The sequence below is a fragment of the Oxyura jamaicensis genome, chromosome 19, assembly GCF_011077185.1.
Source record: "Oxyura jamaicensis isolate SHBP4307 breed ruddy duck chromosome 19, BPBGC_Ojam_1.0, whole genome shotgun sequence".
NCBI classification, from domain to species: Eukaryota; Metazoa; Chordata; class Aves; order Anseriformes; family Anatidae; genus Oxyura; species Oxyura jamaicensis.
In genome coordinates, this window is record NC_048911.1 from 6,427,442 (window position 1) to 6,454,923 (window position 27,482).

Genomic DNA, 27,482 nt, shown 5'->3' on the forward strand with positions numbered 1-27,482 from the left:
TTCTCCTCCTAATGCTGCAAAACCACTTTGTGCTCTTAGCTCTGGTGACAGAAGTTTGGGGTTAGGTCACGTAAATTTTCCAAAGGGTCTTTATGAAAAGTGCTTTTAAAACACCACCTTTCCCTCCATCCGGTGTCTCAGCTTTAGCACTTTATCAGGTGCAGTTATTTATCCGTAAGGCACAGGAGGCTGGATTGCGACTCTGCAGAACGTATATCCACGCAGATACGGAAGATGCTAACTGCTGTCCTGTACTTGTGGAGATGTTTTACACTGGCTGCTTTGTATTCTGTTGTTGGTGCTCCATAACAGATCTCCTACACGGTCTGTTCCTTCGAGCAGGGGCTGGCACATCCCTTTGCTGACTAGCACTTACCCCGACAGCCCTGGCTAAGCTCCTCCGGCTCAGGGACGTCCCCACGCTGCTGGATGCAATACCAAATAGCACTTGTTTCCTTCTTCCAGCCTCTTCCCAACGCCCACCAGATCTTTTTGTAGCTACTCACCATGAAATAGCAGGTAAGAGCCGAGGCTGACGCAAAGGGCAGGTGGAGGCTGCTAGGGGTGCGCACAGGCTGAGAGCACCCCGGCACACCTCTGAATTCTGCCCTCCTGGCCTTGTCCTGCTTCTCACACCTGCTCGGAGGGTGATCAGGCTTTCAGCAACATGGCATTTTGCAATTAGGACCAGACACTGCAGCTCCTACCTGAGTTCTTTTCTGGTGCAGAGCAAAGTTAATAATGCAAGACTTCCTCATTCAGGACACCCTGGAGCAAGCCATGCCCAGCACTCTGGGGATCAGGCTGATGCAGTAGCAAATTCCTCAGCCTGTCCCTGCTCGAGTTAACCCACCCTTTCCAGGAGGCAATGAGGAGGCAGAGCTGCATTCCACTCACCTTGGGTCTCCGTGAAGCCTCGCTACCTGCCTTAGCTGGCATGAACATTAACACATTTCCTTTTGGCTTGGATTTATGAGCATATCATAAGAAGAAAAGTAAGTTAAATTCTGGTGCTTAATCAGAGCTTTATGGATAGCTCTTATCAGCTCACAGATAATGGCATCTTTGCTCTCCAGTGAAAGGTTAATAGCTAGGTCTGCCCAGCATTCACCAGAAATAGCATCACCTAATCTTCAGATTAAATATGAGGAAGGCAGCAGATGAGCCCAAAGGTGAATCTGCCAAAGGATAAAAGCAACTTGTGAGCTGCTTCAGGGAAAAATCCTGAGTAATTTATTGAAGGTCAAGGCCTCTGTGGCCATTAAAGGAGTACCACACAAACAGTCCAGAGGATTTTTCTCTCTACAATAATACACAGTAAGATTCTTGTGTCTTGTTTCCCAGGAGCACTCTAGCATTTAACCTCCTCACCCTCCACTCAGGAGACAAGATTTAGTTGTCTTCCACTCAGGAGACAAGATTTAGTTGTCCTCTATAGCTTTGGTCTCTCACCTGCCATGAGATCACATCCCATGCCCCAGCTGCCCAGACTGTAACTCATCCTGTTTCCCTGTTAGGTGATTATCTTCACCCTGATGAACTCACTGCTCTTGACAAAACATCCCACGCCCATCCACTTCCAGTCAAAGCAGACATCCCCAAGGAGATCACAGAATATCCGAGTTGGAAGGGACCCACTAGGATCATCGAGTCCAACTCCTAAAATAAATGCTGCTGTTCTCACCCTTCCTTATCCCTTTGCCATGCCATGTCAGAAAGCATTTAAAGTCGTTAATAAATTTGGTTTATACTCTAAATCCCAACCTCTTTTATGTTTGTGTCACATGCTTCTCTCCCCGCAGCCTTCTCACATTTGCCCTCTTGCTGTCACGCTCTCTCATCCGCTGACATGGCAGGGCTTGCTGGCAGCAGAACTGACATTTTCCAGGCACCATTCTCTGCGGGGTTCACACTTCAGGTTCATCGTGCATGGGCTGATGTAGCTCACTGCGACCCCAGGGACTCTCTACCTGCTGCCCACACCCACAATGCATGGATCATGTACTTGCTTGTAGTTCTTGGAGCAGAGCCTAGAAAAACTTCCATTTTTCTAATAGAGCTTAATAGTTCCTATTGAATTTTGCCTTTGCAAGCACCCTGACACAAACAGCAAAGCAGAGCCAGTACACAAGTTTCACTTCACTGCGCAACATTTAGCAGCTAAATGTATGAGGAGTATGAGGAATCTGTTGGTGGAGGAGAAACTTGCCTCACAACTGATTCGGCTACAAACATCTCACGCAACACTCACAGCATGCCCTGGTCCCGGGGGAGGATAATTCTGGGCTTAGCCCATGAATCAGACAAGTAGCTCCTGCCTACGTCCACCAGCACAGCTTCACAGACCAAGTGGCATAACAAATAAGGTCTCAGAGTCTTCCTACTTCTCCACCTCCTGCTTCCTTACTCCTGAGTTCTGCTCTTATCACAAACTCCTAACGAGCAGGGAACAACGTTGTATATAAGCATTTCACATTTACTGCATATTTAAGGACAGGCTACATACTGTGCGCTGCTGCAAGCTTTACTCGTGTTCAGGAAAAGCAAGTTATGGTTGCTCGCGAGTCCCAAAACTGCATTCTTCCTGACCCAGGTCCCTCACATGCTCGTTCTCCACACAGCAAACTTCCTGCTGTGGCTTCTTTGCTACAAATTCCTCAGTAAAAGGAGAAGTATGAAAATAACGGAGAGAAGCACGGAGCAAGGCAAGGGCAAATCCCACTGACAGCCGCACAAGGAAAGCTATCCTTTTAGGAGCCACGAAAGAGAATGGAGGTTTTATTCACTCTGGAAGTAACGTGTCTGCTACGCAATTTCACAGTAAGAACATCATTGCATACATCTGAACACTGTGTGCAACGCAGTGTACACACAACTGCTGGTTTGTGGCAGTTTGGGGAAAATAGGATGGAAACAATACAGCTAATTCTTGGCAAAGAACAATTACCAATACTGTGAACGCAGGGGTTTGCTTGCTGGCATCAACATATCCTGAGAAGGGCAGCAGGAGTGACTTACTGACACAAAATCGTGCCCCACAAAACAAAACTAAAAAAAAATTACTTCCAAAGACCTCTCCCCTTAACAGCTCACCCCAACAGCACCGACCTGCAGTATTCATTAGACTAATATTCACAACACACCGATTTAGAGCACAGACCCTCCTCCTCAGCAGAACTCTGCTGGGCTACCTCTGCTTCCATCCTGCCCAGCAGGCGTTGGTCTGGGCCTCACCCACACCAACAGCTCGTCTGCTGCACACTGCAGTACTCAGAGGAGAACGTTTGGCAATTAAACCAGAATTCAGTCCTCATTGGCAATTAAACCAGAATTCAGTCCTCGCTCACCACTAAAAGCATAGCACATTATCTATCCCCCCACCTCACAAAACAAACCAAAGCACTAACTGGCCTTGCAAATGACCAACAACAGCTTTTACTCTTGATTGGCTTTTGAGTCCTTCGGGTTTTCTCCGACAGATGAGTCAACACAACAGCAAAGAGGAATTCACTCCTGCAAATCAAGTTCCTCCTAGCAGTCAGAGCCATGATTTCCAACTATCTGGCATTTAAAAATCAGTAAGGACAACCACGGCGTCCTTCTCACACTAATCTGTTCTCCAAGGGAAGAACAAAGAGCAGTCTCCAGATGGACGCTGCCAAGCCGGCCAATTCCTTGTTGCTAAGTTGCTGCTCAGCCATCTGCAGGGGACAGGGAAGCATCTGAGAAGTGACTGTACTCAGGGTTTGAGTCCCAGATTTCTATCCACCTAAGAAAGAAAGAAAGAAAGAACAGTGAGCGCCTCTGAAGGCACACGGGGACTTTGATGAATGAAGTCAGTTTTAAAGTTTCAAGGGAACGGAACAAAATGATCCTGCCAGGAGCTGCTGCACTTCTACCACAACTCCCAGCACATTCTCTCTCCCAGGACTAAACCAGGGGATTCATTTTCTATCATGACACAACTTTTGCTTTAATTCATAGAGCAACAACAGGAAAAGAGACTCCTAAGCAAGCTCCATCTCTTCCACAGGGGACTTGCAAATTCAACTTGAGACTTTGGATTCCGTTCCGAGGGTGGAGTAAGACTTTGAAGCTGTTTGAGCCTCGGCAGCCACAGCACTCAGGCTGCAGGTTCATCGCTAGGATTCAGCTGCCAGAAGAAATGGGCCCGCATCTCTGCTTATTGGGGCACTAAACACCCTCCCGTAAGCATAACTGAAAATCCACCTTAAAAAAATGTGAGCCCCTATCCTAAGTCTAAATTGCATTTTTTTACATTACACTTCACAGCTCCTACAGTAATGTTTAGAAATTTGAAGTAAATTACCCAACAATAGCTGCTGGAATAAGAAGAATTATAGCCCCGAAGAGAAAGGGGAATCCCCTCATGAAGTGCAAGCTCAAAGGGTAGAGAGAGTTGAACACGCCTGTAGCCACAAGTGAACACAGCCCTTCCACGCAGGCAACAGACGCAAAGAGAGCACCTGCAAAAGATACACAAGGTTAGTGGTGAGATGGCCCTGTCTGAAAATCACCAACTGGAAGGTCTTTACCATGTCACCTCCTTCAGTGGCATTCTGTGAACCTTTCTAAGGGTTTGCACTTCTGGTGTCTGTGTTGTCAAGCACGATGAGGCAAGAGCTGGGAGCGGAGACCAGGCATACTGTACCGGCCCAGCAGGCCAAACATGTTGCACTCAGCTCCTCTGTAGGAAATACCAACGCACTGACCTCCAGAACTGGTGTCATGGGAGCTGACCAGGGACATTATCTATCAGCTGGATTATAAACCTTTTAGAAAGGTCTATCTAAATCTGTTTACTGCCAGGCACATCTTATCACTTGTTAAACATTAAGTGCAGAAGAAGACTGTATTTTATAGGCTTAGCATCATAAAGCTGGTATCAGCTGTGTGCCACCTTCATTCTCGTCTAAGAAACAGGAATTCAGCAAAGTCACCTCCAGGTCTGTCCCATCTCACATCCCTCCTCCCCTCTCTCTGCCTGCACAAGTATTCCTATGCAGTCTGTAACAGCAAGTGTAAGCTCTTCAAATGAATTACTGGGAAAAAAAGCAAATACACTCCTCCTCGAGGTTATCCACGATCTTTTGCCATGGTCAATGATATAACCCTCTAACAACACTGCATTTCTTCCCACCGTTACTGATCTACAGAGAAAAGTCATAGCCAGGGAAATCACTAGTTTCCGTGTGTTATATAAGCCATTTTAACTCTTGCTCCTCATAGTAGTTTTGGAAACGAACAGATGAGTGGCCTGGACCTCAGGGTGAATGCAAGGGAACAGGAGTCTAAAGGAGACTAGGTGAGTCCTAATCTCCCAAAGCAGCTTGGTTTCAATGTTCCATGACGACAAGTGTTTCAGGACCTAGCTTAAGTCTACTAGCTAACTCCTTACCCTGTTCCGTCTCACCAACCAGCTTGGAGAGCTTGGCTCTGATGACCGGAGTAGCTGCCATGGAAAGGAACAGAATTCCATAACCTGTAAAAAAAATACAGCATATTAGGGAAAGCTCGGATGAAGTTGTACTGATTTAAAATAAAATCTCCAAAGTCAGTCCCAGAAACCTGAAGCTCTGAGCATTTTCTCCCTGCTACCTTCCAGTCCCACTCGCCCTGCTGCATTTCGCAATGCACTTTCATCTGTGCCCGCAGTGCAGTACAGCTACCTGGAAACCTGTTCTTCTAAGGACTATAGGGTTGCAGTTTCAATTTCAGTGTTTGGCCAGCTTTGCTGTTAGCAAGTCATTGTTTTGTTGGTACATTGGCTGAAATGGAGGCAGCAGTTCCTCCAACACCTGGAACTCCCAGAAGCACACCGTCCTCCTGCATCTACTGGTATCTCTAAGAAAAGACCCCAAGATATATGGATTTAAGACTCTGACATCACCTGTAAACATCAGTGCTGTTGTAGTAGCAAGGGAAATCACAACCAGCCCAGAAATATTGGAAATCAATCCTATCTCTGCCACCCAGGTGTCTTCAAGGCACAGCTGCAGCAGCCGCAGCCCTCCCAGGCTGCTCAGGTAAGCCAGGTAACTGGCAGCTGAGCCGTACCCGATGAGATCAGAGGCCCAGCAGAGAGGGGAGCCAAGTTCATACAAAACGAAAAGGTCCTTGGTTCCAAAATGTACAGTGACAAGAAGAAAGAAAGCCAGGGAGTAAAGGGCGAGCTTCCGCCTGGAGCTCAGGTGCTCTGGGGCCGTATACAGCCTGTAGACAGCCTTGTAGTGGCTGAGAGTCAGCAGCTTGGCCGGCTTCTGCTGCTTCACCGACTCCTGAAGACAGAAAGCAGCATAGAGAGCAGCAGCGAGGCTGGTGGCGAGCACGAGCCAAAAGGGGTTGATGTACCCCTGCGCTTTGCGCCACTGGCCACCGCCGATGCTGGCCAGCATGCCCGCGACGCCGAGGCAAGCCTCGAGGACGGCGACGCGGAATGTACGAGCGCGTTTGTCGCTGGTGTCGGCCACGTAGGCGAAGCAGCTGGCCAGGATCAGGTTGTAGTCACCCATGAGGCCGCTCACGAGGCGTCCGAGGAGAAAGTAGGCGACGTGCAGCTGCAGGTACATGACGAGGAGGTAGATGGCCGCTTGCACGGCCATACCCACCGCCGGCAGGACGAGCGCCGGCCGCCGGCCCACGCTGTCGCTCCATGGCCCGAAGAGCGTCACGGAGAAGAGCCCCACGAAGAAGCCCCCGAGGTTGATGTAGAGGTTCCAGCGGGAGACCAACGCTTCCACCTCCTGCAAGACAAACACACCCCCTGAGGGCCTGGGCCGGTTCTCCCGAAGCCCGCAGCTCCCCAGGGGGAAGAACCGGCAGCACCCCCAAGCCCTCCCCGGGGCTCCCACCTGCCGCAGCGGGTCGGGGCCGCCGCTGCCGTTGCCGCAGCCCGCGGGGCTGCTGCCGTTGGGGCCGCTGTAGCCGCGCTCGGCGCCCAGGCGGTCCCAGAGGTACTGGGTGGCCAGCGGGCCCTGCAGGCCGAGGGACAGCGTGGCGAGGAACAGGAGCGGCTCGGCGGACGGCCGGCACCGGCGGCCGGGCGGCGGCGGCGGCGGCGGCGGCGGCGGCTGCGGGGCGGCCATGACGGGGGGCTGAGGCGGGGCGGCCATGGCGGCGGCGGGCGGAGCAGTGGCACCGCCCGGCCCCGGTCCTGCTCCCGGCCCCGGTCCTGGCCCCGATCCCGGCCCCGTTCCTGTCCCCAGCCCCCGCTCCGGTCCAAGTCCCGGTCCCCGTCCCGGCTCCGCCCCGCGGCCGCCCACAGCCCCGTGGCGGCCCGCGTCCGGCCCCGTGAGGGGCTCGGGGCTCGGTGAGGCCCGGGGTAGCCTCCGGGGCCTCGCACCCCGCCGCCGGTTTTCCTTCGGCTGACCCAGGAGGGGATTTGCCCTCCGTGTGAGGCCCAGCACGGGCTGCGGGGCCTGGGGCTGCATCCCCCCCCCTGAGCAGGCAGCTCTCCAGCCCGGTTGGGTCACTGAGTGATAAATAAAGGCGTTTAAACTTAAAGCCTGGTTTTGTTCCTATCTCCAATCAACCGTTCAAATACAGCAGAGCCTGAGAAATGGCACAGGAAGCAGTGCATGATCGATCATATTAGCTTGCAAAACATCATAAAATACTTCTTTTCCTAAAGGACAAAATACCTTACAAAGTGTAACACACACGAGTCTTTGGCTGCGCTGTTAGGGTTGTTAGGGGTTTGGTCTGCCTCGAAGAGCAGATCTGTAAGCAAAGGCCAAGTTGTTCTTTAAATCCCCAGACAACAGTTCAGAGTATTGGATTAACCAGTTCACACAAACTGGAGCGGTTCCAAATTAATGTAAACTGGCATCGCTCCTTCGGCACCACTGAGGGGATGTTAATGGCTACGGGTGAAGCTCCAGGAACTTCCCCTGAAGCCAAACCATTCGTTTTGCAGTAACAGACTTACTGAGCTCACTTACAGCATCTTTGAAAGTAACAGGACGTAACTGGCAGCGGAAACAAAGGGCACTATTTGTTAGCTGAGGTCCTTTTGCATAGCTACATCCCCTCCCAGAGACAGCACCGCAGCTGGAGGCCAGCCTTCACGCTACAGAGATGTGAAAATGAGAGGTTTCCTTTCGGACTATGATTGCAACCTTAGGGCATCACAGAAAGCAGAAAAAAATAAAAATAAAAAATGAATTTGCCATTGGCTGATTTTGTTACTGCACCTTCTCAAACACTAATTCAACATTAAGTGGATGCAAAAATGCGGGCAATATAATTCATTTGAAAGCTTTTCCTCCTTTTTTTTTTTTTTTTTGTACCAAGGGTGAAATGCTAAAGCTCAGGATCGGCAGTTATTTAACACGATGCTGTTTCTTGTGAGCAATGTGCCTGAAGCAAGCTGGCAAGAAAGCTGTGAGTTTGCAGCTCTGGCAACAGAAACCCCACTTGGTTTTTCAATCATAAGCACATTAATGAAAGGAAACTAACCCCAGCAAAAAAGGGATGAGAGAGAGGAATAGCAGAAGCTCTTTGTGGAGCTGACATCAGATGACCTAATATCTTTGCTTCTCCCCTCTTTCTGCTTGACTAAGCTATAAACAGAGCTGTGACAATTAATAACAACAAAATGGAAACACAGTCATCATTATCTGAAGCATGCACTTGCATGATCTACCAAATAAAGACATCAGTGTCCCTAACAGGATGCTCCCTTTGGAATTAAAAACTTCAGCTCAGCTCCTGTGTATTTACAGAATCAAATAATCCGCTGCTTATATCTTGGAAATTTCTTGCAACAGGTGTAAGAATTGCCGGTAATTTCCCAGCAACCCATTTAAAAAATAAAATTTAAAAAAATTACCCTGCACGCTACTAAAGCTGTGCCTAAGAACATGTCAGATAAGAGATAAGAAAGGTGAAAAAAATATAGCCTGATGTTTGCAAGTTTTTGCATTGTAGCCAAACATTTCCCAATCCATTCAGATACACCAGGCTATGCCAGAAGACATTAGTTTCCCTCTTGGCCCTAAGCATTTCTTATAACTTGCCAGGCTATGATGTGGCAGGAACTGAGTTCTGACCAGACCTTAACGCTTCCTCTGTTACTCTTTAAACAGAGTAGAAGAAAACTGTCTTGAGGTTGGTCCTCAGCCTGCACAGCCACAGGAGCCCCTGCTCACACCTGGTAAGGGCTGCAGGTCCCTTTCTGCAAGGGGACTTGATGTGGCATCTGGTGACAGGAGCTCTGCTCTTGTGGATTTTGCTGCCCGAAGAATTTCTCAGTGGATACGGTGAAGATTACATGACACTTTGTGTAGCTGTTTCTGATCTCCATATCCGAGGGTTACACATGCAGTGCTTTTCAATATTCTACAAGGTTTTAAAAATATTTTTAACCTATTGTAGAGGGAATGGTTTATCTTTTTATGAAAGGTATCTATTCCAAGAAGACATTATGGAAGACCCAAACTTTAATATTCTTTAATATATATGCTTTTAGAAAACGACTTGGCCCACAAGGAGTTAATTCTCTCCTGGATTTACCGGTTATCAGAAAGGTTGTCTTAAGAAAGTTCCCGTCCGACACTCTTTTGCTCTCCCCTCCCTTCTTTGTTCTCTTCCTTCTTTCTCTGATTACAGTTCCAAAAACAACACCCAGCTGCCAGAGGTCAATGTTTAATATTCCCCAGGGCTTATATAGTCCCCAGGAGCAGAGCTCAGGCCTTTCAGCACTGGGCCAGCTCCAGCACCATGGCTGGCTTCTGGCAGATGACCCTAGCCTGCTGGAAATACCTGATCGTAGTGCTAGTGCCCCTTTTGTTTCTGCCTCTGCCTCTGGCTATTGATACCAAGGTAAGAACCTTTTAAATTGAATTTGAGAGACAAATCTCTCCTTAGAGCTGTTCCTTTTAAGTGACAGAGCTGAAGAGAGCATGCAGATTCTTTCTCAGAGGCATTTCCTTCATCTATAGCATGAAGACCTTCTTGCTGCGAGCAGACCCCATAGACTACTGACAGTGGGGGATATAAAAGCAATAGGACCTCGATGGATGAGCAGATGCATCTGGGACTGGATATTCTAGAAGCATGCACTGTGACATGACCTTTTAACTTCTGCTTCCCACCTGACTTATCAAAGCACTTTCTATGCTGAAGCTCATACCCGTGAATCTAATTTACCTCCTAAGGCTCAATTCTAATCCCACTTCTGGTTTCCTAAAACTATCCAGTCCACATCCTCCTTTAATTTAGTATTTTTTTCTCATCATTGTTTCCAGATAGAAGAGACATTTTTCTCAGTCAAAGGGACAAGGCAATCTGATACATAAGGAATAATAAAATGTATTTCACTTTTTTTTTTTTTTTTTTTTTTTTTAAAAATTTTTTTTATTTTAAAATTTAAAAACAATATTTTAAAAAAAAAAAAATAAAATTTTTTTAACTTTTTTTTTTTTTTTTTTTTTTTTTTAAACATTATTTCTATTATAATCTTTCCACACAATGATTTAAAATATAAAATGTCAAGTTTTGGAAACCAATCACTTAAGATTCATTCAGAAGAAGTTAACTGTAAAAACCTGTAGTAGTAGGGCAGGTATTTCTGAACCATTGATCATTTAAATACAACACCGAGAGCAGGCAGAGTGCCAGCATCCAGATTATTCATCCAGATTATTCTTTACTCTGGCTTTTTTTTCCACTCCCACTCGCTTCATGCAGACAGATCTAATCTCTGCTCTTCAGGTCTCCTATTCCAGCCCCAGTATCATTAAACTGCTAGTCCTGATCGCCTCTCCTGTCACACCTTTGGATGTCAAGTCCTACCTCTTTCTTCTGATCTCTGCCTGCCCGCCTGTCTCCTGATCCCTCCTGACCCCCAGTTTCTGGTCTCCTTCCCCAGACTTCATCCTTCACTCCATCTGCTCTTACCTGTCTTTTTGTGCAGCTTATACTGAAGCTCCTTCTTCCTCGCAGCTCTTTTTCTCAGTGTTTTCAGAGCCTTTCTGGAGCTACGGCCAGAGGATTGCAAGCCAGAACAACAGTGTGGCACTAGCACGAGGTGAAATGTGGTAACTGATCGGGCATGTCCTCCTATTCCTCTGCTATGCAAATAAAACAGCTTAAACTCTCACTTAAAAGCTTACTAAGAAGAAAAACAAACACAAAAAAGTCTTTTTTTTTTTTTTTTTTCCTACTTAACTTTGCATAGACAAAGGTGTTACTGGAGTTAAAAGAGATGTGGCTCATACGTCTTCTAAAGAAGCCGGAAATAGAGTTGTTTTTCCTGAGGCCACCAGTTCATACTTATTTGCTAGAGTCATTGTTATCATACAGTAAGTCGCTGGTATTGTCAATCAGTGGAATGACTTGTCAGTCTTGGTTCAGTTCCTATTTGAAAATGGCTCTGGTTTCTGTGTAGGCAGCTACAACACAAAGGCTTAAATGTTCTGGACACACTTTTCCCCTTGTAAACTGTAAGAAGCTTTCTGGTGTTAGAATTGGGCATTGTGGTACTGCTATGGCAGAAAAGCTGGTACTTCAGCATGCAGAACCATAAATAGATCGTTTATTTGATGGGATTTTATATTTTTCTATTCTGTTGAGCTGTTAACCTGTACTATAGTGGCACAGCACTGGACCCTATTATAAATGACAGGGGACAGTGCTAAAGATTTCATCTACAGACAGAGGAATGAGAAAGCAGCTTTCCTTACAGGACCACTGGCTTTGGGAACAGCCTTATCCCAGCTTTTACTGCGAGCCTTTTCACAGCAGGCTGCAAAACAGCTCTGTGAACATGATACATGCTGCTCTGGTAATTTGCTACCTAAATACCTAAACTTCTTTCCTCCAGACTGTTATCTCACCTGTTCATCCTTTCCCTTCACCAGCTCTTTAGCTTCCAGGCCACATTCAGAAGTTCTGAGCACATCCTAAAGCATCACCAGTTTGATCTTCCCGGCCAGCTCCTTGGTTTGATCCTCTGTCATCTAGCCATTGCATTTTCCATCAGTTTTTCTTCACTGCTTTCTCAGTAACCATCAGTACGCTTTCATTTGTTCCGTCCAGCATACTTTAAGTGGATATTCTTGATCCAAGACCATGCAATCACTTTTTTCTTCCAAATCCTTTGTGCTGGCACCCACTATTTTGCTAATTCCAAAATTAGGAACGCAGTGTATCCTGCTGTGTTAATTTTCCTTGCTTTTTTTTTTCAGCTGCCATGTTATATGCTATGTTATGTTATTTTGAATCCTTCCAGTGTCTGAGACTGAGTTAAGTATTTTTATATAAAATTTGGAGTGGTTATCCAAAGCAACACTAAATCAGTGTTTTCTCAGGAAAAATAAAAAATAATAATAATAAAAAAAAGAGTACCATGAAATAGGGATAGGGTATTGTACTTTCTCCAGAGGCATAATTCGTATTCAATGGAAGCTGAAACTGATCTGTGAACAGTTCATCAGTGAGCATTTCAAAGTCTGTACTAAGCTAAAAAGACAGTAAAAAATAGATAAAAACATTTACAGTTCAAGGAACCCAGGCTGCTGAAGGTAACTGGGGTTCCTCTGGACACATCCTGAGACACACAGAGAAAAAAAAAAAAAAAAAAAATTACAAAAATAACAGAAGAAACCTTGACTGGATCAATGATTATTTCTGCAAGTCAAAGACGGGAATAAATAAGAAGAAAATACTAGCGCCAGCAAAATCAAGAAATCTATGCGGGGACTCCCAGTCCCTTATCAGAAAGGGTTCAAAGTCATCATTTTTTTTCTTTTCCTAAGTTTCTTCTCTTTCCCCACTGAAGGCCCCAGTCTTTTCCTCGCAGTTCTGACAAGGCTGTTGAATAGTTTGTCATTTGATTAGGATCTGCATAGGTAGGGGGGACAGATGGGAGAGAAAGACAGACAATAACCTTTTCCCAAATCCCTTTATCAGGCAATGAATATACTTATGGGCTGTTGCTTTCTCAAAGGCTAAGCAAGACGTACAGTCCGTTCTGATTGCGTGTACTCTCCTTCTATCAGGAGGCCCGATGTGGTTACGTTATCATCGTGATGGCACTGCTTTGGTGCACAGAAGCCTTGCCGTTGGCTGTCACAGCACTCTTTCCCGTCCTGCTCTTCCCACTCATGAATATCATGGATTCAACAGCAGTAAGAGACACGGGTCTTGTTTGTTTATGTGTTTATGCGGCCGTCTCTTATTTTGGGGTGATTTCCAGAGTATGGGGCAAAGGGGAGAAAACTGCACTAATGTTACACAGGCAATCAATCACCTGTGCCCTTCGTGGAACAGAGCTTTCATGTGCCTACTGTGAACTCTGGGTGGAGCTGCTAATCTGAAATCAAAGCAAATTCAGTGATCAGAAACAATCCATAGTTAGTGTTTTAATGTCTGTAGGACAAGGTTCTCCCTCGGAAAACACCTTCTCTCTAAACATTGGCTTCTTATCACTTTATTCTCTCCCTTGCTCCATGTTGCAGGTCTGCAGGGAGTATTTGAAGGACACCAATATGCTTTTTATTGGGGGACTGCTGATGGCCATTGCTATTGAGAAGTGGCACCTACACAAGCGCATTGCTCTGCGGGTCTTACTAATCACTGGTGTCAAACCAGCCCTGTGAGTAACAGTCCTGAAAACGAGGTGGGATAAAGGACTTTGTGGCTTTAGTTCCTATCAGAGTCTCCTATGTGAAGCTGCAAATCATGCCCTAAAAATGCTCCAAGAGAGTTGGATTGTGCCTGAGAAAACCCTGCAAATGGGGATCCTTCGATGCATTACAGACCCGTGCCTCTGCTTTGAATTCCAAATGGCATTAGGTGGAGAAGTAGCAATTCTGAAAAGTCAGGGGTGCTACTGGGCTTGGGAAGAAGCACAGCCTTAGACAAGCAGGAGAAGCTATAGCTGAAACGTAGAAAACATGTACTCTCTAAACGTTATACTGATTGCAAAGAGAAGAGAAAATACAAGGATGCTTGTTTTGGAAACAACAAATGTTTGCCAGACTGGAGCTTTAAGCTATGCAGAGGCTACATTGCCTTATTTAATTTGTCCCAGACCATAAGAAGAGGAAATACGGAAGGAAATTACAAAGCAATAGAACAGAAATGCAGACAAGATAAAGCCCTTTTCATCTAATATCTAATCTACATCTCATCTAAAGAATAATTTTGAGACAAATAACAGAGTAATACTGAAACAAGGATTAGAATTTTACATGAGTAAGAGGAGACTCTTAAATGATAGAGGTAGGATAAATCTATCCCCCTAAAAAGAGAGATCATTTTCCTCATGATTTAAACTGATTGCCACTTGGGATCAAACTTGGTTTGCAATTCCTCTTCAAAATATATTATAATAGATTAATATGTGTTACTGAGATGGTTTATCTTCCTCTGAAGCATGCAAACTAAGCAGGATACTGGCCAGATAAACTGATGTCAGCTCTCGCTTTCCTAGTTATACAAATGCTAAAGTACACTTGGTGAAAATGCAAACAAATAAATAATTAAATTAATGCAATAAATAAATAAACAAATAAAGTTAAATCTTCACTGTATGGTTCACAAAGCAGACTAAGCTAAGAGGAGGTGCTAGATGTGAATTGCTACGCATTTTCCAAACCTAGCATTTGTAACCAGCGCTTTGCAACGGAAAAGGGCACTGAAACCCTGAGTTTTGAGTTGGCTTTTTCAAACCTTTTCATTTCAGACTTCTCATGGGTTTCATGGTTGTGACTGCCTTCCTGTCAATGTGGATCAGCAACACAGCCACCACTGCCATGATGGTGCCGATAGCACAGGCAGTGTTGGATCAGTTGCATAGGTCAGAAATGGAGTCTAAAACAGCTGGCCAGGAGTCTGAGAACATCAATAAAGCCTTTGAACTGCAAGAAGAGCCAACTAAACCAAATAACTCCACAGAAACAGAGCAAAAAGGTGAACGGGTTATGGGCATTTTTCTCTTCAGGGTAATGGAGGATGGCCTCCGTTATGCCTTCTTCACTGGCATAGCAGCTGCTACTAAATTCTAAAAGAATGTACCTAAAGCATCCTGACCGTATCATACAGCATTTGTGAGGCTCTTCCACGAATCAGACAAAAAAAACAGTAACATCTACTGGCTTGATTGAAGTCAGATATAAATTACAAACATAAAGAAATTATATCTAATCAATAAAACAACAAATAAATTCTCCACTAGCTGAAGATTTTACATTAGGTTTGATATTTTCCTGTGTATTTATGTTAGTTCAATTATAATCTACTGTGTAATTTACCAGATAATTGGGAATTCCTGAGGGAAAACTTCTGGCCTATTTCATGCCTGAAGCTTAGAAATTAAAATGATCTTTCTAATCATATAAATATAATCATGCAACAATATCTCTCACCCTCTTCCCATCTTTGAGTTATCTCTAGTGATTCGGCATGTAAACCTCAGCGCAGAACAAGCTACCTTCAGTCCATCTCTCGTGGCTCTGTTGTACCTCCCTGAACTCTTTTCTCTCCCCACTGTGTGCAGTTCAAACCGTCTCAGTTCACTGAGAAACGTCAGCAGCATATTCAGACTTCATCACTGAAAAACTGCTATTTTCACTGACAACAGGTGAAAATGGACAGCACACCAACATGAGGCTGGCATCAATAACTCTTTGATATATTGTATCAAAGTTTTTGATATACCTCCTAATATATGGCTTTGATTTACTTCCTAATATATGGCTCCTTCAGCTTTGAGTCCATTGTGTCCCAGCTTTCAGGAGCCGAATTTCACAGGCACAAGACATTGTCCTGTCCAACCTAGCTCCTGTAACTCTTTTGTTCCTGTTTTGGGACCTAGGTGATAGCAATGTTCTGGCAATCGAGGAAGACACACAGAGAAACGAAAATCTTCAAGACGAGAAGCACAAGAAACTCTCCAAGGGACTGTCTCTCTCTATTTGTTACTCAGCCAGCATTGGAGGGATTGCAACTCTGACTGGGACAACACCAAATCTGGTACTGAAAGGACAAGTTGATGAGTAAGTCTGGTTGAATTTGGGATTACATACCCACTAAGCTGCATCTTTCTCCCACAGCTGACTTCTAGCCAATACAGAGAAGGGAAATATCAATTTCAATTTGGTAACTTTAGGGTAGTTAGTTTATTTTCCTTAGGGAGCCTCAAAGTATCTTTTTTTTTTTTTTTTTTTCCTCTTCTATGAATCGTTAATTAAATGCAGAAGAGACTCCAGGGTTTTGGATGCTGACAGCCTTCTACATTTTGCAGGCTCTTTCCTGGCAATGGTAACATCATCAACTTTGCCTCTTGGTTCTCTTTTGCTTTTCCCACGTCCGTCGTGTTGCTGGTTTTGGCCTGGATTTGGCTGCAGATATTGTACTTGGGCTTTAAGTAAGTACACTGTACGTACTATAGCGTAGCTGACAGGTCTGTTATTAAGTACTCATTACACATGTACCACAAGTGATTCTTTTAATGATGAGCCTATGTCTGACATTTAGCAGTCACAACCAACAGAGACTACCACAACAGGCACTTACTAAGTGTCTGTTAAAATACTGCAACTTTTTCTCCAAAGAACCTGATAAAATCCCAGTTAAATATATACTGTGGATGGAAAAATGGAGCTATAGCTGCATACAACCTGTTCTGCAGCATTGCTTTCATGCCCTAAAAGAATGCCAGGAAATTGATTTCTGCATGCAGCTGGTATTTACCTTTGTGACAAGAGCTGCTGCAGACCCAGAGGATTAATATTGTGTCAGTTCCCATTGCTAATCACCCCCTGCAACCAGTTTGTATTTACCTACTTATTTTATACTTAGACTCACTTTTGCGTTATCCTCAACCTCTTATTTTATTTGGAAAGAGCTTTGTTAACACCTGAAATGGTATTTTATTCTTCAAATTCTTATTTTTAAATTCTCCTTTCCTGTAATTTTAAAAAAGCTTGGCGACTGTTTACATCCTGGTGATCATATAACGTCAATCGTGCTAATATTGTCATTATTTCCCTGTGTCCAGATAGCACCACGTGTTGTATTTACATCATGAGCTTCTAGGAAAAGGAAGGTTATTTTTGAATCTTGGCAACACACAATACAGTGCAGTTGGTATCTACGCCTATGGCTGCTGATGTCGCAATAATTTATATATACATAAATACATATATAAATACATACATAATACAATATGGTTGAATTATAAAATTTTGATTCTTGACTCAAGATAGCTAGCAAATTTCTTTAATATTTCCTATCCACTTTTTCTAGTTTTCAGAAGAATTTTGGTTGTGATAGAAGTCCTTCTGCAAAGGCTAAGGAGCAACAGGCCTACGCGATTATCAGGGAGGAGAACAAGAAACTGGGCTCGATGAAGTTTGCAGAGATAGCAGTTTTGGTTCTCTTCATACTGCTGGTACTGCTCTGGTTTACCAGAGACCCTGGTTTCATACCAGGTTGGGCAACTGTTCTCTTCAACAAAAATAACACAAGGTATCACCACTTTTCCTCCTCACTTTGAACAAAAATAAATCAGGCAACAATAGAATTATAAAGCATAGCCTAATTTCTTACTTCCCAAATGATATTTCATGCAGATTCCCTGCTGGGGTTATCCCTGCCTAATCCATGAATTAATCTTACGCTAGCATCACAACAAGTTTAGAAGTAAAATTTTCACTTGGGGCATTATCCAATTTGTTCAATGCCTCATGCACCTAAAACACTACTAATTTTCTCATTGAACATTAGTAAGAAATAAAATAAATAAATTAAAATTCTCATTGAAATTTCTTTTGTAGCTTTGTTACTGATGCTACAGTTGCCATCTTCATTTCAATTTTGTTGTTCATCATCCCTTCTGAATTTGCTACCAGCACTAAAGACAAACAACAAGCAGGTAAGCTCACTAAAGGCATCAAAAATCAACTCTCAGAATAGGTAGACCAGAAGTTTTACATTTTACATTCACAAAGGAAATTTCAAACTGTTCTTGCTCCATAGCTACTGTTGTATACTTTAGCCTACTCAAGGCTTTTATTCCATAAAAGTTCTCTATTTCTTATAATTTAACAAAGTACGAAACGTAACCCAGCAGTGTTCCAAACACCAGTATGCACATACCTAAAAGCTTCTGAAACTGAAGGCTTCAGCAGAGAATACGTGACTTAAGAGAAACGCACAGTTCAGTGGATATGTTGCCGTACTTATAACCCACTCTTACCTTTTATCTACTTTGCTATGCTTCTTGGAGCAACTACAGATTATTCATTAGTATTTTTGCAAGTCAATTTTAAAAATCTTTGCTGATGAGACTCCCATCATTTGCTTTAGGAGATAATTCCAGAGTCTAGTTTATCTTGCTGACAGAAAAGTTTCCTCATGTTCAGATTAAACTCACCTCTTGCTCTGACAAGTACTCCTTTCTTTGGAGATTATTGTACGGTTTACAAAATCTTTCTGGATTTTAGGCAGCAAGCCAAAGGTCCTAGCACCCCCAGCTCTCTTGGACTGGACATCGGTTCACCAGAAAATGCCATGGAACATTGTACTTCTGCTGGGAGGTGGTTTTGCCTTAGCCAAAGGCAGCGAGGTAACATTCCTCTGCTTACCTGGTGTTTGTCTGAATGGGTATTTTCTGTCTTACCTTTCACGTATGCTCTCCTGGAACACAAGAGGGCATGCTGGTAGCAGCAATGTGCGTTTCCTCAGCTAGTGGCAGTAAGAGCCTTCACCATCCTCAGGAGTCCTGTGATTAGAACAGATCTGTTTTGTTACCTGTGCAACCAGCACCGTACGGCAAGTTAGCACAATTAACTGTCTTTCAAGAAAAGTGGATGATTAAGAAAATATCCCAATACATCAAAGACTACTAAACAAAACTTAATTGATGTGGCAGGCATGAGGAGCTAAGGTGCCCAGGATGGGTCCCCAGATTATTTCAAACATCCAGATATGAAACAGGGAGGACATGAAGAATATTGTTTATGTACAATTAACAGCCTGAATAGAGAAATAATTGTGCTAACATTAATGCATTGTAAAGACAGTATCTTATTCTTTTAAACGCTTTAGAAAGGAAAGCATGTTTATTTTTAGCAAGGCCTCTACATGTTTTTCTACAGAAAGCAGTTTACATGAGAACTTCCATAAGAAAGCAGGGTAGAATTGGTAAGAGAAATGCAATTGGCCTGTGATGTGAGTATTTCTTCTCCAGCCTACTATCTTGACAGGCATCTTTCCTCTCCTACAGGAATCTGGTCTGTCTGCATGGTTAGGCACAAAATTGACTCCTCTGCAGGAAATCCCTCATCCAGCCATTGCTCTCCTGTTGTGTCTCCTTATTGCTACTTTCACTGAGTGCACCAGCAACGTGGCCACTACTACTCTCTTTCTCCCTATTCTGGCTTCAATGGTAAGTTCCAGTGTTTCAAAATGCTCTTATAAGAACAGCTTTCATCCCTGCTCCAAGCAGATGTATGCTCAATGCTTAAAAAATAAAGTAAAAAAACTGGCTGACACAGCCAAGCACTGGTCATGTATCTAATCAGGAGAGAAGACTTACAATATACATACATGCATATATGGGCATGCATATATATACTCACACACACTATGTGCTTCATTCAACCTTTCTAAAAACATTGCTAGGGAAAAGCAAAGGGATTAAATTCATTGGCATATTAGACTTTGCCTCCTGGCCTAAACAACCTCATGAGGTCACTGCCAGCTGTACTTGTTTTTTTCCTATTTGTTCTGCATAGAGACAGCAGCAGCAGCATTTGTTTCCCTGCAACATTCCATTACTGTATTTCACCCCGACCACTAGCTTTCCACAAGTCTCTGAAGGCGATAGCATTACTCAGGCTCTATGACCTAATTCAGACTTTTGCATTTCCACAGGAGACTCCTGTTTTGGGGTAGACATAGTTCTGCAGCGTGAAAAGGTGGTTCCAGAGAGAAATTGGAATAAGCTCCACCAAAATCTTTTTGCATAGGCCACAGACTCCAGCTAATCCCTAAAATGACACACTCATCTTCAGAGTTTGGGCTACCCATTTTACACTGATAACATAATTTCTTTCTTAATCAGTTTGAAGTCACTTTATAGTCTTGCCTGGTCTTAGAGTTGAATACAAACATTATTATTAATTTATACCACAGCAGGGATTAAGATTCCACAATCACAAACATAAAGCATTGGCCACAAAAAGCAATTCTTGTTTTTGGTGCACAAAGACACCGAATAAAAGTTTCTGAAGCAGAACCAAAATGTGAGTTCCTACAGCATTTGTGAAAGAAAAAGATTTCTGACCTGGACAAATGCAATCAGTATTCTGACAAAAGATTTCTGTGCATTTTTGTATATCTTAAACCATCATCTGTGCTCTCCTTTCTTGCATAGGCTCAAAAGATCTGCCTCAATCCACTCTATGTCATGCTGCCCTGCACACTTTCTGCATCACTGGCGTTCATGCTCCCAGTGGCCACTCCCCCTAACGCCATCGTCTTCTCATATGGACATCTCAGGGTTGTAGATATGGTGAGCAAAAGCACATTCTTTTCGTAGCTTTCATCACTAGTTTTGATCTTTCCTTTTCCGAATATTGGTTCTTCTCGAAAGAGTGTTGGAAAACTCACTGTACTCTACTGAAGTCAAACGGAAAGAAGAACATATGTGTATGAACTATTAAGGAGTCACTCTTACTAATCTATATTTAGAGCCTTACAAAAATGCTACTGAGTTTTTAAAAAACAATCAAGGTCTCTGGAAGATGTTCCAACAGGAGCTTGCTATCAGTCAGAAATGGCAACATGTAACTGTTTCAAAAGCCCAAACGTAGATCATAGGGATGTCAAAGAGACCTGTACAATCCTTCTGCAGGGACTAGGGCAAAGCCTGGCACATCTCACTAGGCTGCCCTGAAGTCCATTCTCAACATCGACAAGGATGTCATGTCCCTTGATAACTTTTCCAATTCAAACTGATTCAAGAAGAAATGCAAGGTAGCAGTAAATACCGATACCAGGTCAGATGAGAAAGTCCTACATGCCAGAAAAACCAACCATACAAACAATCCTAATCAGCAAGAAAGGAAAAAATATTCAATTCAATAAATAATCCTTCTCCTTTATCGTTATAGGCCAAAGCTGGATTTGTACTCAACCTCCTGGGTGTCCTGACGATAACTCTAGCCATCAACACCTGGTCTTCATCCTTGTTCAAACTGCACACCTTCCCATCCTGGGCAAACGCGACAGGCTTGTGCTAGTAATACGGAGACATAAGGGAAACAACTACTGTATCTCTTAGGACTGCAGTGTGAGCAAGACACAAGTCTTGCTGAGGCAGCGGTTGAGAGACGGGCCTCCTCTGTGGAAAAGGACACCTACAAACAAAATCATTCAGTTGATAGCAGCAATAGAATTGCCCAACAGTGCTGTTCTAGCAGGCAATTTTGTTACCCCAGCAGTAAGACAAGACAGTAACCTCTGGCTTTTCAACAGTTCCAGGTATCTTCAGATTTTCTGTTTGCACAGGGGTAAATTTTCCCCAACTACATCATTTCTCAAGCTCTGTGTGTAACGTCCGAAATCTGCAGTGAGAAAGAAGAGAGGTGTGCACGTAGAAGGAAGAAGGGAGACCGTATGTACCTGATTTCATGCCTGTATCTGTTTCACCACAGCTCGTGTGAATATTCACCTCTATGTGAGCATACAGGCCTCTGTGTTCAGCACGTACATACATAAGATTGTTGTGTACTCTGTGGGCACTCAGCACGGTATGTGTTGCATGATTACAGACAAATCACATACTCTCAGCCTATTTTATCACTTTGAAATGTATTTATTTACAAGCCCATTCTGTTATGGATGTAAAAGACTTTTTTTCCTAGAACATCCATCCCATTTTATTTATGTAAGATTAAAGTCTACAAGGTCATGGCAGGAAGAGCAATATTCTCTTGTGAAAGGTTAGAAGCCTTGTGCCCTGTAATGTGTATATGATTGAATTAAAGATTTTTTTTTATGTATCCTGTGTGTTATGGAGATTTTTTCTATTACATATGTCACTTTAAATACACTTCTGCCTCTTCCATCTGTCAACTGTGAGCTTCTTTAAATATCTTGGCATAGTCAGTTAAGTTTTCATAATTGATTTTCTGTTATCACTAAAGTAATAATTAATACTTAGAGTCTAATTTTCTTGGACTCTCAATACCATATACTGGGGCTCCTTTTCAAAGCCCCAGTACAGTTAAATGCTTAATCCCTATTCTGCAGGAACCAATTTTCAGCACCACATATTCTCCTAATGACCAAACTGTCCAAGATACTGGACTATTTGGATGTCTATTAGCACATACATTTTCAAAGACGATTTGCCATATCAAGCACTCAGTACCAAAAGATGAGGTTGGGTTCTGACCGATCATTTAGACTATAAATGCCGCTCAACTTTGTTTTAAATGATTTGTTCTGTTATAGCTTGCATAAGTTTTGCAAAGTCTTTTGCATTTCTGGAATCCCTTTTGAATCACACTGAGAGTGAATGTGAATGATTTTTGCTCTACAGTAGCACACAAGCTCTCCGGAATCTTCCTTCTTTTCTTTACTGTGCTAGTTATGGGGAGACTAGGACAATGTGCATTGCACTTTTCATCTTTAAAATGTTAGAATGCACTGACCCGCAGAATTTTCTTTCCAATTGTCAAGACAATTCTGATGCCTGCTTTTCACTGGTTCCCTTTGTATTGATAGCTTCCTTGGCCTGACAAGCACAGTTGCTGTGGAAAATCTCAGAAAGGAGAGTCTGGTGCTAACCCATCACTGTCTTTGAAAGACAGAATCTGTGGTTTGATTTGATATATGATAGGGATCCAATATAATATCCATAGCACGAGAAGGAAGGATGCTTATTCTCCTTCACTAATGAACTCCTGAGTAATTGATCTCATTCACATAACGACTTGCTCAGGTCACTGCTAATCCATTCACCTTCTTTCCCTTTGCATTTATCACTGTCAAATAATATCCAAATCTGCCCAAATACTTTCATTACCCTGATCACGATGTGTGAGTGCCTAACAAAATAACAAACTCAGGCAGACGGCTTGCTGCAAACCTCTCCCTTCCTTGCTCTTTGTCTGCAGCATCAGGGCAGTGTGCATAGCTTTTGTTTGCTTTTTGTTTTCTTTGAAATACTTGCACATAGTTTACATGTCCTTCTAAATTACTGCTTAGCTAAGCAGGAAATGTTGAATTCTTATAACATTTCCCATCAGCCTCTCCTCCCAGCCGTTTAAAACGGCTGCGTTATGATTCTTTGAAGTCTTTCCTATGAGTCTACATTATTCAGAGGCTGTGGTGTGCATAAGTACATGCAGGAGCACAGGTGCAATCTTTATGGCAATCTCCAGAAGAAAGAAGAAAGACGTGAAGTAGCACCGAGTGTCATGGGGCCAATGCAGTAATGCTGGGTGTTCCATGTACGTTAGCATGTATGAGCATATAAAGGCTAGAGATTTACCAGAAAATGGCTGCAGCAAAAGCTGCTCAAGGGGTTTCTAAATGCCCACTTTTCAGAAGAAGCCAGGTGAAAGGATGTAACCTGTAGACAGAGAAGAGAAACTAACAATAATACCAGGACACAAAGAGAACGGACAATTTCATTAATAGTTTCCACCTTGAAGTGATGGCAGCAGCAAGTGCACACTGGGCATTTTGTTGCCTTGGGTGTGTCTGAGCGCAGGACTAGTTGAGGTACAGCTAAATATAGTGTGCTTGTGCAAAAACCAGTAGCACGATTAAAAATGTTCATAATTTTCTAAGCAAAGCAGGTAGAAAGTGTTTCTAAGCCCCATTATTACACAGATCACCTTTGAAGGGTGGTTCCCCATTATGTTTCCAGATATTGCCCTCAAGGAGTGGCTCTATTTCCCATTGTGTGATCAAATTTCACAATCTTCTGTGAAACTGCCAGCTCAGCACCTGCTGTAGTTAGGTGTGATTTCCAATGCAGCTCTTCGTTTTGGAGCTGACACTAAGTTTGTTTTACATAAGAGTTGTAAGTGATAAATTTGTTAATGAGAAGGGGACGTCTGCCTCCTTGCCTGCCTTGTCTAAAAAGCAAGTGCACTACAAAACCACAAAATATAGGTTTCCCACAGCATATGCCAGTGAGTAAGTGGGTGACTCGCAGTCACCTCCTCCATTTTCCCTGGAGTTATGGTGCTGTCTTGCCTTGCCTTGCCCAGACACACACACACACATGTACACAGAAGAGAATATGAAGGACTTATCCTGGTAAACATATACATTTCTACAACACCTGACCACAAAAGAAAATCAGAAGAATTTTAGGCAGGGTAATGCAACAAAGAAAATAGCTTACTTCAGAGAAAGGCACTTCACACCATAAACATCTCAACAAATTTGTAAAGTGGCATGTAAGTGAGGCAGAAGTCACTTAATCAAGCTCTGAAAGCATAAACAAACTTAAAAGAACAGATGACAATTTTAAAGCCAAAACAGGATTAAGCCAGCATGTCTTTTATCCTGATGTTGGCTTGTGGAAACCAAATATTTGTTCCCAGTCACTTAAAAGCTATTAAAATGAATTTAAAGAAACCCTTGTTCTATAGCATTGAAATCTTGAAATATATCTAGATCTTTATTATTATTATTATTATTATTATTCTTTAAAAATGCTTTGAAGGAAACCTTATCATATAATGGTGACATTAAAAAAATCTCAAAAATGTGAAAAAATCTATTTTCAGAAACCAAAACACAAGCCAATAGGACTAGAAAACAGCATAATGAAAACAGAACTGGATGAAGAATACAAGACAGGCTTAAGTGATATATTCTAAAATTATATTAAAATATACACAAAAATTCTCAGTGGCTTAGATGGCGTGAATGGAGATCTACAACAAAGATGGAACTGAGAATCAAAAACAACAAAGAAAGAGATAAAGACTGCTGTCCAATACCACTGCAGACTGAAAAATGAAGGTCCTGTGTATTATCCAATAGACATCAGCATATATGTAAACACGGACCTTTCCCCAGGAGCTGTAAGAGCAGTTCCACTCTCATCCCTGGAGGTAATTCCTCCCTCAGATAGCTGTGGCATGTTGGCAGCAGTGTGCAGATGAGTGCAAAATTCCAACTCTCTCCATTTAGCATACTTGTTCTAGGAATACAACTCTTGGCTCTCAATTGGCACGTTGTTCTCAGCATTTGCAACAGCAGAAAGAGAGTTTAAAATTTCTTTAGTGTTGAACAACCAAGTAAAGAACAGAAAACATTAATAGGATGGCTTAGGAAATATGTAAATTTAAGTCATCAAGGAATTTCACAAACCTCTTTTTTTTTCAGCATGGAACCAATAAAACTATTTACAACGTGATTCACTGAACTTTACGATTTACGTTAGTAATGACCAAGGTCCTAAAGCCTGGAAACGAAGTGGTTTGAATGTAGTAATCACGCTGTGTCCAAAATAACAACTGTTTAATAGAACTTAATCACTGTTGTAAATGCTGTGCATTTTCTCCTATTAAAGACACGTCTAATATTATTTATCCTTTAATCATACTAACAGACCCAAAACATCAAGCTGCCATTCAGGATGGAGTCTTTTGCAACGTGCCATCTAGTGGCTGCAAACAGCCTGCCAGGGCGTGCTCAAAGGTCCAAAATCCAGGCCAAGCACTCAGCCTTGTGCTGATCTTCATCAGAAAGCATCCTTACATAGCTAAGGGAAAAGTGATAGAGCAAGAGGAACGCATTGCAAACGTAGTGCATCACAACATAGCTGCAAAAGTAGAAGCGTATTAATTAATCCAGTTAAATAAAAAATTAAATTCAAATTGTCAAAAGGAAAAAGAAAGCACTTTGAAAATAGAGAAGGAACAGGACGGTTAATTCAAGGGCTCAACCCACGTATATTGCCATGCAGGATTTAGATCAGACCAGATGCAACTGCTTCAAGGCTCAGACACCATACACCTATGTACGGCATGTATCTTGATAGAGCATTAGCGATGGCTACTTTTAGATAGAACTATATTTTGAATATTAACATTAATTATGATCAACATCAAATCGTATTCCGCTTCAGCTTGGTACTACTCAACCAGCTTCAGGTTATTATTGAAGTTCTCTTGCCAGCTTAGCAGCATTACAGGAATTTCCTCATTTCCCTTGATCCAGTCTACGAGAAGCAGAACATTTTTAAATTGTCCCAGCACCTGCTACCAGCTGCCACCTGTAAAAGCTACCCCAAAAATCAATCATATGATGCTCCCAGTCTCTGGAAGGGAACGGAAAGCCCTAGGACAACACATTTCATTAATTCTGCTGATTACAGAGTTTCTCGTTTCTTTCAATAAATCAAAAGGAGAAGTGGTCAGAGTTGCCTGCAAAACCAGTGTCCATATTAATGTGGGATTGCACAATGCCAGGAGGGCAGGTTGAAAGCAGAAGGGGCACACAGCCCGGTACAGTTAGCTGTTATGGCACCAGTTCTCCTGGTTGCCTATCAAGGACATCTCAGGCAGTGAGCAGTGGTTGCTTTGGAGCAGTTTTAAGCAACCGTAAAGGGAAAGTCACATTTCCCTTTTTGCTGTAGGACTATCCTGATGAGACTTGCCAGAAAATTCAAAAGGATCCTCTTTATTTGTAAGACGTCTGTCACCTGAAGCAAGTTCGAGTTTTCCTCCTTATTCTTACCTCTGGCAATATCATTCCTGTTACATGAAACACGCAATCATAAATCATTTGTCTGCATTGTAGATAACATAGCTGTACAATGCAAGCTTCCTCACACCTGTGCTTTTTCTTTTTCTCCTTAGACCTAAGCAAGCGGTGTTGTGGTATCCAGAGCTACAGCTGGCACTGAAGAAATAGCCCAGCCCCTGAAGATACCACTTATTCAGTCTGAAAAAACCCTTTGTAATTCCTCTGGTGTTAGCATCCAAGCTAACAGAGAAAACAGGAACAGCATCAGAATTCGTTTGGATGACTTTTAGAGACTGGACTGCTCGATGTAACTTGCAAGCTTAGGAAGGAGGACAGAACACTTTTTTTTTCTCTAATTAGTGGTGAAAACCAATGACCATAGCTGGTCAAAATAGAAAGATCAACGAATGGCCCAGAAAAAGACAAGCTCTCCTTTCATGCTCATAAATTATCTCCCAATTTGAGAGGTACTGAGAGTTGGTAGAAAACATGTTGCATGGACAAGACAAAAATTAGTTTCTGAAATATAGTCAGAAAAAATAATAATAAAAAAAAAAAAGCGAAGTACAGGTGCCAGAGGAGCAGGTTCCATGTGCCATCCTGGCTCTAGAAGCAAAAGTCTTTCTCCTCAGCGTACATGGGGCATGTGGAAGTGCAAGAGTTCATATTATATGTTTCTATATTTTGGCAAGAATGCTTTAGAAAAAAAAAAAAAAAGAAAAAAAAAA

The 27,482-nt window shown here is 42.9% G+C and overlaps 2 protein-coding genes and 1 long non-coding RNA gene across 3 annotated transcripts; 1 reads left to right on the forward strand and 2 right to left on the reverse strand.

Moving 5' to 3' along the window:
- Window positions 1-3,415: 3,415 nt before the first annotated feature.
- Window positions 3,416-12,728, reverse strand: SLC46A1 (solute carrier family 46 member 1). Its single transcript, XM_035342852.1, has 7 exons — window positions 12,725-12,728; window positions 9,646-9,649; window positions 6,873-7,216; window positions 5,912-6,764; window positions 5,420-5,503; window positions 4,331-4,487; window positions 3,416-3,769 (listed from the first exon to the last, which is right to left on the reverse strand). The coding sequence occupies exons 3-7, from the start codon at window positions 7,131-7,133 to the stop codon at window positions 3,694-3,696; spliced, it is 1,431 nt and encodes a 476-aa protein (XP_035198743.1). The 5' UTR covers window positions 7,134-7,216; window positions 9,646-9,649; window positions 12,725-12,728; the 3' UTR covers window positions 3,416-3,693.
- SLC13A2 (solute carrier family 13 member 2) lies at window positions 9,694-22,068 on the forward strand. The gene is made up of 12 exons (XM_035342851.1): window positions 9,694-9,843; window positions 13,023-13,151; window positions 13,482-13,618; window positions 14,711-14,937; window positions 15,842-16,022; window positions 16,271-16,393; window positions 17,275-17,496; window positions 17,805-17,902; window positions 18,474-18,595; window positions 19,256-19,417; window positions 20,408-20,545; window positions 21,147-22,068. Exons 1-12 carry the CDS (start codon window positions 9,742-9,744, stop codon window positions 21,273-21,275), a joined length of 1,770 nt encoding a protein of 589 aa, XP_035198742.1. The 5' UTR covers window positions 9,694-9,741; the 3' UTR covers window positions 21,276-22,068.
- LOC118176126 lies at window positions 17,344-27,449 on the reverse strand. The gene is made up of 4 exons (XR_004755277.1): window positions 25,071-27,449; window positions 23,534-23,614; window positions 18,650-18,751; window positions 17,344-17,475 (listed from the first exon to the last, which is right to left on the reverse strand). It is a non-coding gene; the product is annotated as an uncharacterized LOC118176126 (long non-coding RNA).
- Between the last annotated feature and the right edge of the window lie 33 nt (window positions 27,450-27,482).